Here is a 14702-nt window from a genome sequence, read left to right on the forward strand (position 1 = left end):
TGCCCGGTGCGGGCCCCCCCCCCCCCCCAGCTCCGGCGCGGGGTGTCGGAGCGGCCTCAGGAGCACCCCGGGGCGGGCGACGGGCCCGTCCGGCCTCCGCGTGGGCACCCCCGGTGCAGCGAACGCCCCCCGTGCAATGCGACCCCTCAGGCAGTGAGCGCCCGTCCCCGTGCGGGGTGCCCCCCCGCGCAGCGAGCACCCCCGAACGCCATGTGCACCCCCCGCCCGGGACCCCGCTCGCGTCCTCGGGCCGGGCCGGCACTGGCGAGCGCAGGCGGGGTGGGGGGGGACGACACACAGCCCGGGACCGGCAGCGGGCTCAACCCCAGGACGGGGACACGGGCCCAGACCGCGGGGTACGGGCGCAGACCGGGACCATCGGCCCGGCTCTGCGGGGCTCAGGGTGCCTGGCACGTGCTCCTCCGCAAAGGGCCACGACACGGACACGGGGCTGGCGTGGGCCCGGCTGAGGCTGGCCCCGGCCCAGGAGCATCCCTACAGCCGTCCTTGGGGACGAGCGGTAGGCTGGGAAGAGCAGCGAGGCAGTGGAGGGCCCTGATACAGGGCAGGAGCAGGGCCGTGGATGGGTGTCAGATATGGGGCAGGTGGGGGGCACGCGTGGGTGGGGGCAGATATGGAGTGGGGAGCGGGCGGGTGGTGGTACGGGGCAGGCACGGGGGCACGACTGAGTGGAAGACCGGGTGGGCGTGGGGTCATGAGCGCGTGAGGGCCGATACGGGGCGGGCGTGGGGCCGTGAGCGGGTACGGGGCGCGGGGGCTGGGGAGGCCCGTGGGTGCCGCAGCCCGGCGGTGGGGCGGGCCGGGGCGCCGTGAGGCCGCGGGGCCGCGTCCGGGTCCCGGGGAGCCGCCGAGGCCGGTCCGGTGCCGGCGCCCCCCCGCGCGCACCCGCCGCCCGCGCGTCTCCTCCCCCTTCCTGGCGCTCGGCGCTTTCCGCCGGAGCGGGGCAGCCGCGGGAGCCGGCCCGGCCGCGCCCGCCGCCGCCATGGAGTGAGGGGCCGCGCGGCCCGGCCCGGCCCGGCCGCCCCTCGCGAGCGGCGGCTCCCGCCAGGTAACGGCGCCGCGGGCGGGGCGGGGGGCGCGGGGCCGGTACCGGGGGCGGGCGACGGGGCCGGGGCGGCTCCCGGGGCAGGGGCTGGGGGCCCCCCTTCCGCCGCCCGGCACCTCCCGCCCCGGCGCGGGACTCGGGCAGGGGCGCCGGGCTGGGCCCCGCTGCCGGGGGAGCCGGGCGGGGCCGCGGCCCCTCTCTGGAGGGCGGCGGCCGGGCCCGGGGCAGCGAAGCGGCCGCTGGCGCAGGGGTCCGGGGGGCCCGGCCGCGGCAGCCCCCGGGGCGGGCTCACGGCCTTCCTGGCCTCCGCGGCCTCGCCGCTGCCGCCCGCCCGCGGGGAGGGGGCTCGGGTGCCCGTCACGGGCCGGGCCGAGGGGACCGCGGTGGCAGCGGGGCAGGCCCAGGCGGGGGCTGCTGGGGCTGGGGGGCTGCAGCCGTGCCGGTGGGCAGGGGGATTCCCCGGCACCCTCGGCCCCATCCCTGCCGCTCCTGGGCCCGGCAGCGGGATGGGGCGGTGCGCTGCCCACTGGGGAGGGGGCTGCCCGGCGGGCACCTTCCTGCGGCTGTAGGGCTCTGGCCATGGGCAGGGGTCCAGGCAGCGTGGCAAATCCCCCAGCAGATGAGCTGGGATCTCTGGAGGGGAGCGGAGCAACTGTCCGGCCCCGGCGCTGGCAGGGAAGCACCCTCGCTGGAGTGTTTTGGGGTGGGACGGCGAAGGAGCTCCGGGGCCTGCGGAGCCTCTGGCATGAGCGCGCCGGGGCAGCTGCCCGCGCCCCAGGCAGGCTGGGCTGGCAGGCATCGAGGCTCCCGTTGGCTGTGCAGGTGGAGGCACAGCCCGGCCCGTGCCTGGGCAGGCGCTTGGTGGGGCTTTCAGGCCCAAAGTCCAAAGCACCTGGCTGCCAAGTGGATGCAGCTGCTGGCACCCCGCTGTCTTGGGGCAAAGGGTGCATGGCGCAAAGCAAAAGCGCCCGGCAGGCGCTGTGGTGGAGAGTGGCAGACCCCCTGGTCCCCAAAGATGGGACCCCACGGCAGCAAGCTCCTGGGGTGGGAGCTGGGGGCTGGATCCAGCCTGGACTTCCCGTGCTGTGAGTCACGCTGGGGCTGGGTCAGCTGGGGAAGGCCCTGCTCCTCTTCCTCTGAATCAGAAGAGCTTTCACTGCCAGAGAGCGGCTGGCTGCGGCCAGCCCCTGCCACCGTGCAGGTTCCACGGTGTCCTCCCTGTGGCGCTGTCACCAGCGTCCCACCGGCTGGGACAGTGGTCCTATGCCTTTGCCTGGGCCTTGGCTGGAGAGTGCCAGCAGCGGTGGCCTCCCCAGCACCGCGGGGAAACCGAGGCGTGTTGAGAGGCAGCGAGGGGGCAAAGCTAGAGCGGAGCCCAGGTGTCCTGAGTGTCAAGCACTGGAAAGCCTCTGAGCATCTGTCCCTGAGAAAGCCCCGGGGAAGTCTCTGCTCGGCACCCGGGGGGACAAGGGGGGTGCGGAGTGCAGAGGGACGTGTGTGCCCACAAGCTGCCAGCCCCAGCTCCTTCCCCCCCCAGCCTCTGGCACTGGGCTGGGAAGTCGCCAAGGGCAGAGGGGAGCTGGCCAGGAGTGGGGTCCCTCACGGTCCCGGTCCTGCAGGCATGGGGGGAGCGGTGGCCCCAAGGGTGGGGAGCTGCGGTCTGGTGCCAGGAAGTGCCGATGGTTAATAACAGCCGTGAGATGTACGGCAGCTCTCACTTCTGGGATGTGGACTTGGTTTCCCATTGCCCGATGAGTAAGCAGAAAGCCCGTGGTGGGAGTGTGGGGGTCACCAAGCCCCTCCCGTGCCTGGGCTCCTCCTGCCCAACCTCCCGGCCTGGGGGACCCCCAGCCCCACCGAGGAAGCGAAGCGGCCCCTCGGGTGGAGGAGGAAGTGAAAGCAGCTGCGCCGAGGGGGCTTGGGAAGGGGGAGCGGGTGGGGGGTGCGGGGCACACCCCAGGAGGCTGCTCCCCCTCCCTGGGCGCCATATCCTGCCCCGCCATCCAGCCGGAGGTGCCTCGCAGCTGCGGGGTTTTCCCCAGGTGGCAGCTCCCGGCCCAAGCGTGAGGCAGCCCGACCCTGCGGGGGCCCCGCTGCTGCTCGGGGCTTCAACCCTGGCTTCTCCGGCTGGGTCTCGCCTCCCTGCTGCCATCCCCTGCGCTGGGCAGGCCTGGCCCCTTGCTCGGTGGGGGGAGCGCAGCGCTTGCTGCCGTGGGAGCTTCCACCCTGGGGTGCCTCCTTGGGGGTACAAGCCTGGCCTCAGCTGGGCCAGCGGGAGACTTGGGGTGCATCTGCAGTGGATGCATCCGTGGTGGGCATAGGTGCGTTGTGCTGGGTGGTGCGGAGCCGGGAGCTGCGCCTCCCCCGGCACCGCTGAGCCACTGGGCTGGAAGCTGCCCCGGCGGTGGGGGTCCCCTCAGGAGGCACAGCTCCATCGCCCAGCCTGCGCCTCTGTCCCCGCCTGCTGCCCAGCTTCCTTCTCCCTGGCGCTGTGGGGGTGCTGACGGAGCAAACCCCACACGGCCTGATCCCGTGAGGGTGCAGGAAGCTGGGGCCAGGCACGCGGGCTTCTCTCAAGGAAACCTCTGTGCAGCACGGCCCCGGCTGGGATATTGCTACAGGAGCTGGGTCTTGGCAGGGAAAGGCTGTTCTGCAGAAGGAGCAGAGGAGGAAAACATGGAAATTTGTTAGGATGGGAAGGAAACGCGGCATGTCTGGGCTGAAGGAGCTGCTGTGACTGATGCCAGGAGAGGACGGGCCTGTCCCCCTGCTCTGAGCTCCTCCGAGCCGTTGTCCCCTGGGCTGGCAGGGAGCAGGGAGCCGGGGAGGATGAGGAGCGCAGCATCTCCTGCAGACTCTTAGCAAATTCAGGCATGCCCAGCTTACGTTCCAGGTTGCTGCTTACCAGCCAGCAGCTGCCTCCCAGGGCTAAGCAGAAATACAGGTTTTAAAGGGGGGAGGAGGATGGGGATTACATCTTGAGGATCACAAAATGAGAGGCTGTTTTTCCCTCCTGTCTTGGTTCCCTGCATGCCAGCAGCTACCATCTCGCTGGGCCATGGGGAGAGCGGGGCAGCGCTCCCGGCTGTCGCTGAGTGCGTTTCCCACCGTGCATTGACCCCTCCGGAGTAAACTCAGCCCTCAGGCTTTGCGCTGCAGGAAATCATCGGGATCTGTTTGCTCTGGCCAACCGAGCAGAGTCAAAAGCAAACGCGTTCCTGGAAGTGCCGGGCTTGGTGTGCCTTGGGGTCGGGCCTCTGTCTGCTGCGGTTTGTCCCTGGGGCGGCAAGCGGGGCTCTGGGAGGGCTGGTCCACTGCATCACCCGGCTCCCGCAGGAAGCGGAGCACCCCAGGGGCTGTGCGGCCGCTGCGTGTGCCCCCAGCTCCCGACAGACAGCGTGGGGGGCGGCCGGAGCTGTGCTGGCGGCCGGGCGCAGGCCGCGCCGCGGTTGTTTGCGCTCTCTGCGATGTTGCTGTAGTGACGCTGGCTTCCTTCCCCTCGCATGGTTTCTCTAAGCCTCTGGCAGCTCCACCTCCGCCCTGCGCCTCGGCTCTTGCAGCGCGGCCAAGACCCGCGGGGAACGCGCTGCCCGCGGGGACACGTGACGTGACTCCCTGCGCGGCTGTTTGCTTTCAGGGACGGGAAGCCAGCCCTGGGCGGACGGGCTGGCCGGTGTCCTGGAGGCGCCGTGGCCCCACGCTGCCCTGCCCTGGCCCCACATCTGGGTGGCGAGCTGCTGCTGCTGCCTCGCGCCCCACCGCAGGATCCGGCCTCCGCCCCGGCCGGGTCCAGGGGAACCGGCAGCAAGGTGCGTCTGGGCCGGGCGGCGCAGTGACCCCCCTTGCCTGCTGGGCCCCAAGGGCCACCCAGAGGGGAGCAGGCTCCCGGCGGGGGCTGGCGGGGGCTGGAGGGTGCGAGCGTGGCAGGCAGCAGGGAGGAAGGGAATGAGCTGTCGGGAAGAGGCATGTCGTGGGCAGGACAGGGCAGGCAGGCTGCCGGCGCTGCTGGGGGCCGGGGCTGGGCAGGGGCAGGGACTGTCGAGATTGCAACGCCCGGCTCAGGGGGTGGCAGGGAACCCGCGGTCCGGGTTGGGCAGTGACCCCCCAGCGCAGGCCTTCCCTGTGGAGTTTCCCATCCCATTCCTCATTCCAGTCCTCCTCTTGTTTTCCATGAGCTCTGGAGCCCTCCATTTCTGGGGGGTGGGTGGGGCACGCCCAGGAAGGCGCCTTCCTTGGGGGGCGGCTGGGGAGGTTTTGGGGAGCAGCCAGGCCGCCTCACTGAGACCACCCCAGCAGAGCAGTCTCACCGAGCTCTGGGGTTTCACGCTCTTCCTGCTCCCGACAGCTCTCACATCTCTGCTGCGCCAAGACTGGCAGTGCTTGCCCGTCCCTCCGCGTGTCCTTGTGCATCGCCCACGGCAGGAGGTGCAGGGATTCCCCGGAGATGCAGGAAACTGAGGCATGAGTGGGCTGCCTGCCTGCTCAGGATTGCCCAAGAGGCCAGTCCTGGATTGGGCTTCCTGCTCCTCCTCCCCAGAATCCCCGGCCCCGCCAAGCAGCGAGCAGCAGGTTCCGACGGCGGAGGGACGGGCGGCAGCTCCAGAGGGACGGGCGGCAGCTCTCACCCGCCCTCCCGGAGGAGCTGCTGGTGCTCGCCCCTGGCAGAGCCGAGCAGAGGGCTGGGGGCTCTGAGGCACCTGGGCTGCAGCGCTGGGCATTGCAGCTGCCCGCAGCGCCCGGGCTGCCCCGCTCACATCCCCTCTCCTATTTCTCCACAGGTGACCGTTCCCAAGATGTCCCTCTGGAGCATCATCTCCCACATGCCGCAGGAGGAGTTCAGCGGCCTCTTCGCAGAGTTTCCCCGCAGCCTGCGCTGTCTCCTGGCCGACTGGCTGGAGAACCAGCCCTGGTAAGCGCCCCGCTGCCCTGCCCGGCGCAGCTCCCCACGCGCCCGTGATCAGCCTGGGCAGTGCCTGGGGCCGGCTGCTGCGGGGGCCTGAGCCGAGCCGGGAGGCCCAGCCCGGGCAGGGCCTGACCGTCAGGTCTGACACGTGGGCAGAGGCAGCTGCTGGTGACGGGCCCTGTCCATGGCCCCAGACGAGGTGGGTGAGGAGGCCGGGGTCTGCATGGGGCGTCCGATCAGGAGCAAAAGGAGACAGGGCTGGAGGCAGGACCACAGTGTTGGTCCGAGGGGCCCATCCAGGAGATGGGGCTGCAGTCAGGGCCGGGGCAGAGGCAGGAGTGCTTGCAGGCCTCAGGGCCCCGAACTGGACACGAGTGGATCTCCTGGACCCGTGGGCAGAGAGTGCAGCCATCTGGGTGAGGCTGGTCAGGGTCTATTAGTGCCTGCAGGCTCTGGACTGTTGTGCCTCTGTGTTTGCAGTGGCAGCAAGCATGGGCGCAAGCCTGGCCAGAGTCCCCTTTTTGTGCCTAGGAAACGGTAACAGCAGTGATTGACTACCCCCGTTATGGGCGCACCCAGGCTTTCCAAGGAGCTTCTCCTTTGCCTGGTGCAACGACCAGGACGCAGGCGTGCAGGAATAGCCCCCCGGCACGTCCTCCTGCCTTGCGGGGCCGTGGCCGTGCCGCGTGTCAGAGGAGCAGTGCACAAGGCCACGGTGTGGCAGTGGGTGAGGGGGGCTGGTCCCTGGCGCGTGGCTCTGGGACCCACAGCACGCATCTCGGGCCGAGGCACAGCGGTGGGGGTTACGCTGCAAGGATGAGGCATGGTGGAGGTGGGTGGGTGTGCAGCCGCTGGGTGTACATATGGGAGAGGTTTCAGGAGGTCATGTCCTCTCTGGGGAACTGCCTCATCCTGCTCAGAACGTACTTCGTCCTTGTTCACACAGCAGAAATCCAGCCAGCGCTGGGTAGCGCACCAGGAAGGCAAGTGTTCCCTTCCTTGGGACTAACATGAGTTTCAGGGTTGCACAAGGAAGGGTGGAGTCATTGCCCTCCACCCAACCCTTTCCCCTCTCCAGGGAGTTCATCAATGGCTCGGACGCCTTCTGCACCAGCATGGCCAGCGGGATGCTCTCAGCCATGCTGGAGAAGCTCCGCAGCGCTGCCGGCAGCGACGGGCAGCAGTGCCAGATCCTCCAGCAAGTCAGCAGCATCGAGGTGCGTGGGGGCCAGACGTGGGGACCCTCGGGGCTGTGTTGCGCTGGGATCGCGGCTGCCTGCCAAGGAAGATTTGATTATTTTATGCTTCGGATTCGCTGGTTCAAGCACCGCTCGAAGGGGCTGATGCTATGAGCTGGTCCCCCCTTGACACCTGTTTCAAGGCCAGCGCCGTCCGTGAGCAACAAGCTTGTGTGGACTCAGCGACTGGGGTTTTTGGGGCACTTGAGGGAGATGGAGGGAGTTTGTTTGCATCCCAGGGCTGACCCCCAGCTCACCGCAGCAGTCAGGCTGTCACAGCCATGATTGCGGTTCCCCTTGGCTTCCCCCCCCCCCCCGCCCGCTGAGCTTTACAGCTTCCCCTCGCTGCTGCGGTTCTGCAACCCCTTCAGTGCCCGGCGGCCCCCAGGGAGCTGCCCCCCATGGCCATGTCCTCCCGGGCCCCGTGCCGGACCGTGACCCCGTGGGGAGCCCCCCACGTGCGTTGACCCCCCAAGGCCCACAGCTCCGCTCGCCCCTGGCTGCCAGCACCTGGGCAGCTGCCTCGCCAGATGTTCCCCATTTTCTGCTTGAGCGTTTGATTTCTCCTTCCTCCGTGCCGTGTGTTGTGCTGCGTTTCCTCCTGCCGTGTGTGCATGTACGTGCTGGGTTTCTTTTTCTGGGCTGTTTCTCTTTATCAAGGTCTGTTTGAATTGCTCTCTGTCTCTCTTCCACCCTCTGTGATTGCAGATTTAAACCCTGTACTCTCTCTCCTGCCAGCGAAGCTCTTAACGTAAGGGCTGACTGGTGCTCGCTCCCAGAGCCCCATTCTGGTTGAAAAAGCCCTGCTTTTTTGGTAACAGACATTTTTAATATACAACATTTGGGAAGGGGTCAGCTTTAGTCATAACTCCTGGGGAACATGGTAACTTTCCAAAACAAGACTGTTGCTTGCTTTTTGAAATTGTTGTAGGGAAATGCGCAGATGTTTCAGCTTAGGTTTTTTTATTTAAAATGCTCAAGAAGAGCCACCCTCCCATGTTCCTTCCTCCTGCTGTTCCTCATTCTGTAACAGCCAACCCTCATTTCTCCCAAGCTCCCTGCTGCTTCCGAGCCCGGCCGAGCGGCAGCAGCCACTCTCCAGGGAGGGCAATGGAAGCGCTGGCTGTTGGTGGTGTGGGCGGTGGGAGCTGGGTGCTCTCCCACGAGACGGGTGAACACAGGGCCAGGGAAGCGGCTGGGGGGAGTGGGGTGGGAAACTGGCTGGTGGGAGACCAGACCTGGGCCTTTTGTCCCCTGAACCCCGGGGCTGGCAGGGTCTGCCCCAGCAGAGCCCCCGTGCCTGCCTGAGGCTGCCAGGGCTACATCAGGATGTGGGGCAGATGCGGGGTTCCGGGGGGTCGGTCGCGGAGCTGCCTCCCGGCCAGCACGGGAAGCTGCCAAGCACGCCGTCCGGCAGTTCGCTGTTGTGCTCTGCTGCTGTTTTGGGAAGTAGCTAATTTGGGAAATGCGCAAGGCTGGAGGAGCTGGCACAGGGTGTGGGGAACTGGAGCCAGCAGGGAAATTCCTCTCCCTGCTTTCCGTGGAAAGCATTGATCCACCTGGGCCAGGGCAGCTGGGAGAATCTTCACCAGGTCTCAGGCTGGCGGGTCTCGAGGAGATGCTTGCAGAAATAGAGAATTTGCTTTGTTTTGATTTTTTTTTTAAGTTGATTCATATTTTTTTAATGCACAGTTTAAAGTGGTTTTAAAGCTGGAAGTAGCTCTGTCAGAACAGCAGCAAGTTGTGGTCTGTCCCACGCTTTAGGTCGTGAAACCCCAGTCTGACTTAGCACCGTTCGTTGTGGGAAGGGGCCTGAAACGCAGGAATGGGGTGGGCGGGGGCCAGGGCTGGGGTGCCTGTGTCCTGCCTCGCTAACGCCCTGGGCTCGGCTCCCCCACAGAACGCCTACCGGCGGGACCCGCTGCGGCTGGTGGCCATCCTGAAAGCGATCCTGGAGGGCGAGAAGGCCGCTGTGCTCAAGAGGGTGCGTGGTCCCTGTCCCCCTCCCGGGCCGCCCCAAGGCGCGGGGCCAGCTCCGGGCCCCTCTCACCCTGCTCTGCTCTGCCCCAGGACCGCCACCTGCCCCTCAGCTTCCACCGTCGGCAGGAGGAGCTGAAGTTCAGCCTGGGGCTGCAGCGGCTGCAGCACCGTGTCCGTGAGATCCAGGCGCTGCGGGACGGCCCCGCAGGTGAGGAGGGGTCCCTGCTCGGTGTGGGTCTGCCGTGGGGCGCAGCAAAGGTGGCGTGCCCCCCCGGGGTGCTGGGCAGTGCGATACAGACACCAGCTCCCTGCGCTAATGGGGCCGCCCCCATCCTTCCTCCCCAGCCTCTCGGCAGCTGAACACGCGGGACCCACAGCTGAAGACAGAGACAAAACCCCCGGAGAGCGTGAGTGGGGGTCTGGGGCACCAGGGGGAAAGCCGGCAGTCCTGCCTGCTGGAGAAGGTGCAAACCAGCTCTGGGGTGGTGAGGCAGCGCAGGGCTGGGGGTCCCGGTGCCCTGGGGGGGGACAGCGTAGGGCTGCAGGTCTCTGCTGGGAGGACAGTGCAGTGCAGAGCCCCATGGCCAGTGCTGCCCCCCAGGAGCTGCCCACCCTGATCCTGGAGGCCGTGAAAGAGCTGGAGGCAGCCAAGCAGCAGGTACTGAAGAGGATCCAAATCTGGAAGAGGCAGCAGCAGCTGGCGGGGAACGGGGCCCTCTTTGAGGAGAACCTAGCTCCGCTGCAGAAGAGGTGAGGTGACGCGGGGGAGAGACGGGGGACCCAGAGCGACTCTCCTGCCCCCTCTGCTCCCCTGGGAGCGGGGAGCCCACTGGCTTGAGGGGCTCTGGGAGAGTGGTGGCCCAGCTCTGCTTTGGCTGAGGCTGCCCCTTTCCCCGTGGTTCCCTCGGCAGGTGCGAGAGCCTGGTCGAGGTTTACTTCCAGCTGCACCAGCAGGTGATGTCGGCGAGCACGGAGCTGGGGGCTGAGCTGCTGCCCCGGCTCCTGGAGCGGTTCAATGAAGTGTTATCCAGCCTGGTCAAGAGGTAATGGGTGGGGGGGCCATGGTGGCAGAGGGGTGAGGTGGGTCTGCAGAGGTTGGCGGCAGAGCTGGCGGGGGTGTTGTGCCGGGCACCATTGTCTCCCCTTGTCCCCCAGCTCCTTCCTGGTGGAGAAGCAGCCCCCGCAGGTGCTGAAGACCCAGACCAAGTTCCAGGCGAGCGTCCGGTTCCTGCTGGGCCCCCAGCTGCTGAAGGCGTCAGCCAAGCCCTACATGGTGCGGGCCGACATGGTGACGGAGAAGCAGGCGCGGGAGCTGGCGCTCAGCGCCTACAGCAACACCCTCAGGTGAGCGGCCGGCCGGCCAGCGCAGGGGCGAGGGGGCTGCCACGCCGCCGCCGCCCCCCCCGACCCCCTCCTCTGCCCAGCGAGAGCACGGGGGAGATCATGCATAACGTGGTGGCCCTGGAGACCAACCCCACCAGTGGGACCTGCTGTGCCAACTTCAAGAACGTGGTGAGTGCTATCGGTGAGGGGCCGCACGGGGGCCGTGGGATGGGCTGGGGGCTCCGCTGGGGTGCTGGGAGGCCCCGGAGGAGGGCTGGGGGCCCCAAGGCCGGTGCCTGTCCAGGGGTGACGCTCAGCTCTTCCCTCCCTAGCTGCTGAAGAAGATCAAGCGCTGTGAGCGGAAGGGGTCCGAGTCAGTGACAGAGGAGAAGTGTGCCGTCCTATTCAGCACCACCGTGGCCCTGACCCCCAGCAACCTCTCCGTCCACCTCCAGGTACCGGCCCCTCTCCCGCAGGACGGGGCTGGGCAGCGCTGAGCCTTCCCCCGTGGGACGCCCAGGCCCTGTCCCGGAGAGCTCGGTGCAGAGCCCCTCAGACGGTCCCGGGGCAGCCAGCCCCGCTTCACCTGGGGAGGCCTCGGGGCTGAGGGGGGGCCGCTCTCTGCCCCCAGGTCCTGTCTCTGCCCATCGTGGTCATCGTCCACGGGAACCAGGACAATAACGCCAAAGCGACCGTGCTGTGGGATAACGCCTTTTCCGAGATTGTGAGTGCCACAAGCCAGAGGGAAGGGCCACAGGGCGAGAAAAGGAGCTGCTGGGACGCTGGGGTTGGGTCCGGCTGTGGGATGGGAACGGCCGGCAGGCTGGAGCGGGAACCCCGGCACGCGGGTGGGATGCGGTGGGCTGGGACGGGGCAGCGGGTGAGCCTCTGTCCTGATGCCGTCTGGCCCTGCCGCAGGACCGGGTGCCCTTCGTGGTGGCCGAGCGGGTGCCTTGGGAGAAGATGTGCGATACGCTGAACCTGAAGTTCATGGCGGAGGTGCAGACCACCAAGGGGCTTCTCAAGGAGCACTACTTCTTCCTGGCCCAGAAGATCTTTAACGACCACAGCGCCAGCCTCGAGGACTTCCAGAGCCGCAGCGTCTCCTGGGCCCAGTTCAACAAGGTTACTGGGAGGGCCGGCCAGGGCGGGCAGGGGCCTGCGTGGCCCTGGGGAGCCTCACACCCTTCTCTCTGCCCCAGGAGATCCTGCCTGGTCGGGGATTCACCTTCTGGCAGTGGTTTGATGGAGTCCTCGACCTCACCAAGAGATGCCTCAAAAGTTACTGGTCAGACAGGTGGGTGCCCAGGGGCCAAGCAGGTTTTCATGGCTGCTCCGGGGCCAGACCTGGGGAGTCCTGCTCCCACCCCTCCACCCTGGCGCTGGCCCACTCTCCATCTGTCCATCCCTCCAGGCTCATCATCGGCTTCATCAGCAAGCAGTACGTCTGCAAACTCCTGAGCACGGAGCCTGATGGGACCTTCCTGCTCCGCTTCAGTGACTCAGAGATCGGGGGTGTCACTATCGCTCACGTCATCCGGGGCAAGGACGGTGAGATGGGGGGACAGCAGCTGCTCTCAGTGCTGTGAAGGGGAGGTGTCGTCACGGCCTGGGGACGTCGGGTGTTATGGGGACCAGGCGACGGAGCCCCGTGCCATGTCTCCCCACAGGGTCCAGCCAGGTGGAGAACATCCAGCCCTTCTCTGCCAAGGACCTGTCCATCCGGTCTCTCGGCGACCGCATCCGCGACCTGGGGCAGCTCCGCAACCTCTACCCCAACACCCCCAAGGACCAGGCGTTCGGGAGTCACTACAACAGTGAGTGGGTGGGAGCAGAGATGGGCCTTGGGCTTCGCATCTGCCTCCCCAGCGATGCTGCGGGGAGAAGCGGGGGTTTGGAAGGAAGAGGGGTTTGGGTCCCACCCAGGTCCTGCTGGCCCCAGAGCCTGCAGGGGCGGCCAGTGCCAGCAAAGAGGGTTGGCACGGCATGGCCCTGTGCTGGGCTGGTGGTTCATGGGTGCTTCTCCTCTCCGAGCAGAAGAGCAGACAGGCAAGGACGGCCGGGGCTACGTCTCCACTGCCATCAAGATGACAGTGGAAAGCGAAAGGTGGGTGTGTGTGCGAGGCTGTGGCCGTGCCGGAGGTGTGCGCACAGGCGCTGCCCTCTGCGGGGCTGAGCTGCACCGGGCTGGGGCTTGCAGACCTCACCGGGCCGGACCGCGCATCGCTGCTGGGTGGGGGGACTTCTGACCGGGCAAAATGGGGATGTGCTTGGGAGCAAGGAATCCCCCACGGGTATCCTGAGCTGCAGCGGAGCATGTCTGCGAGCACACCGCCCTCTCCGTGAGTGAGCGCTGACTTGCACGTGTGCCTCTTTGGAGGACGGACCTCGCAGCGCACGAGTCCTGCCTGTGCTGATGGGGTGATGCACTTTTGCAGGGACCAGCAGCCCCAGAGTGCTGCGGGGGGCCCCCTCGAGGCCCCCCAGGCTCAGATGTTCAGCCTGCCCGTGCTGCAGCCTGAGCTGCACCCCGAGAGCCTGCAGTCGGTGCTCAGCCCCATCTGGTGAGTGCCAGGCTCTGTGCCCGGCCGTGCCCCGGGCAGAGGCAGACCTGCTCTGCCGGGCATGTGCTGGGGTGGGAGGGGGCTGTGGTGGAGAACACCCTCAGATGCTAACCCCTCCGTGTCTGTGCTTGCAGCCCCCCTGCTCCCTTCTGCCCCCAGCCCATCCCCACGGGCTACCCTGCAGGTGAGAGCAACATCAGCATGATGGTCTCCGACAACCTCGGGTCCTCCTTCCCCAGGTAGGAGCAGTGCTGGCTCAGGGCAGGGGGCAGGGCGGGCCCCCCACTGCCCCCAGGCACGGCCAGGTGGTGTTTCCCCCACCTCTAAGTGCCCCTGCTCCTCCTCCCCACAGCACGTCACCGATGCTCTCGCCGTCCCTGGTCATGGACCCTGCGCTGCCCCGCTGCCAAGACCTTGCCTTTAGGAACCCCTTGTAAGACCTGGCACACGGCTGGAGAGGGGCACCCTGTCCTGCCCCTCCTTCTCCCAGCCGCTCTGGGGCGAGCAGGCCTGGAGGGACCTTCCCCAGCTGACCAGTGCTCCCAGTGCTCTACGCTACTGGTGCTCCCTACAAGGAGACCCACCCCAGCCCCCCAAACTAAGCACTTCCCCCCCATGCCTTGGGGCTAGCGAGCACCCTGGGGGCAGGGAGGTGCCCCATGGCCTACATCAGACCCCCCCATTCTTTGCTCCCCAGGCCCTTCATGCCCAACCAGTACGTGACGGGGGAGGCCTCGCAGCTGCTGTCTGGGGGCCCCTCGCCAGAGCCGCAGGACGAGGAGATGCCCGAACTGGCCCCGTTCACACCGATGGTGGACCCGCCGCTGCAGAGCTCCCCAAGGTGGTAAGCAGGGGCGGTCAGCAGGGGGGCCGGGGGGGGCTGCCCTGACTCACCCTGCCGCCTCTCTCCCCAGGATGCCGCCCAGCATGGACCTGCCACCCAGCTCGGACTTTGACCAGTTCCTGCAGGAGATGTCCCTGGAGGGCCCTGCGCTGTGTGCCCCCTTCACACCCCCCCTGCAGCGCAGCGGGTACCCCAGCCCCAACGCCTCTTGCTGGGGGCTGGGGGAGTCTCGGTGGGATGACAGCGTCCGGCCAGGGCACGCGTGAGGAGGCTGTGGGGCTGCTGGGGGGGACGTCGGACTGTGGCCCCCCCCTCCCCCCAGCCTTGTCTGGGTTCCTGGACTTGATATGACTTGTGCTGGGGTGGAAACTCTGCCAGGGGAGGGGGGGGTTTTCCGGGGGGGGGTAGCACTTTGGGTAACACCCTGCCTCCCCCCTTGTGTATACGCTGCACTTTGGAGTACAGAGCTGCTGCCCGCCCACGCCGCTGCTGGGGTCCGCAGTCCTGGGAGGCGGCGGGTGACAGGGCGCGGGTGCAGGCACAGGGGCCCCGACCTGCGTGGGGGGTGCCCGCAGCCGAGCGCAGTGCCCCCAGCCCACGCTGCCGGGCTCAGCCCCGCGGGGGCCGGGATGAGTCAGCTGCGGGGGCGGGAGGCGGCAGCGGGAAACACGCTGGGGCAGACGTGCCAGCCCGGTGCGCGACGGGACCTACCCCCCCCGCGCCGGGGGCTGCTGGGACCCCCTGCACTGGTCCGGGGCGGAGGGGCCCCTCGCACACCTGCAGT

General features: G+C 67.9%; 1 protein-coding gene across 3 annotated transcripts; it reads left to right on the forward strand.

The window, feature by feature from the left end:
* The first annotated feature begins 826 nt into the window (after positions 1 to 826).
* STAT6 (signal transducer and activator of transcription 6) lies at positions 827 to 14650 on the forward strand. 3 transcript variants are annotated; one of them, XM_072847186.1, is made up of 22 exons: positions 827 to 1069; positions 5845 to 5975; positions 7048 to 7186; positions 9108 to 9191; positions 9278 to 9395; positions 9533 to 9594; positions 9789 to 9937; positions 10099 to 10230; positions 10343 to 10531; positions 10612 to 10699; positions 10843 to 10965; positions 11142 to 11234; positions 11429 to 11635; positions 11713 to 11807; positions 11925 to 12061; positions 12181 to 12327; positions 12548 to 12617; positions 12949 to 13074; positions 13209 to 13313; positions 13427 to 13507; positions 13772 to 13915; positions 13989 to 14650. In XM_072847186.1, the coding sequence occupies exons 2-22, from the start codon at positions 5860 to 5862 to the stop codon at positions 14182 to 14184; spliced, it is 2601 nt and encodes an 866-aa protein (XP_072703287.1). In that variant the 5' UTR covers positions 827 to 1069; positions 5845 to 5859; the 3' UTR covers positions 14185 to 14650. The 3 variants fall into 3 exon arrangements, with proteins under 3 accessions (XP_072703287.1, XP_072703285.1, XP_072703286.1); XM_072847184.1 differs by having other exon boundaries at positions 832 to 1069; positions 13772 to 13918; XM_072847185.1 differs by lacking the exon at positions 827 to 1069 and adding an exon at positions 4857 to 4875 and having other exon boundaries at positions 13772 to 13918.
* Positions 14651 to 14702: the final 52 nt, after the last annotated feature.

Source organism: Ciconia boyciana, chromosome 27 (assembly GCF_034638445.1).
Source record: "Ciconia boyciana chromosome 27, ASM3463844v1, whole genome shotgun sequence".
Classification (NCBI taxonomy): Eukaryota; Metazoa; Chordata; class Aves; order Ciconiiformes; family Ciconiidae; genus Ciconia; species Ciconia boyciana.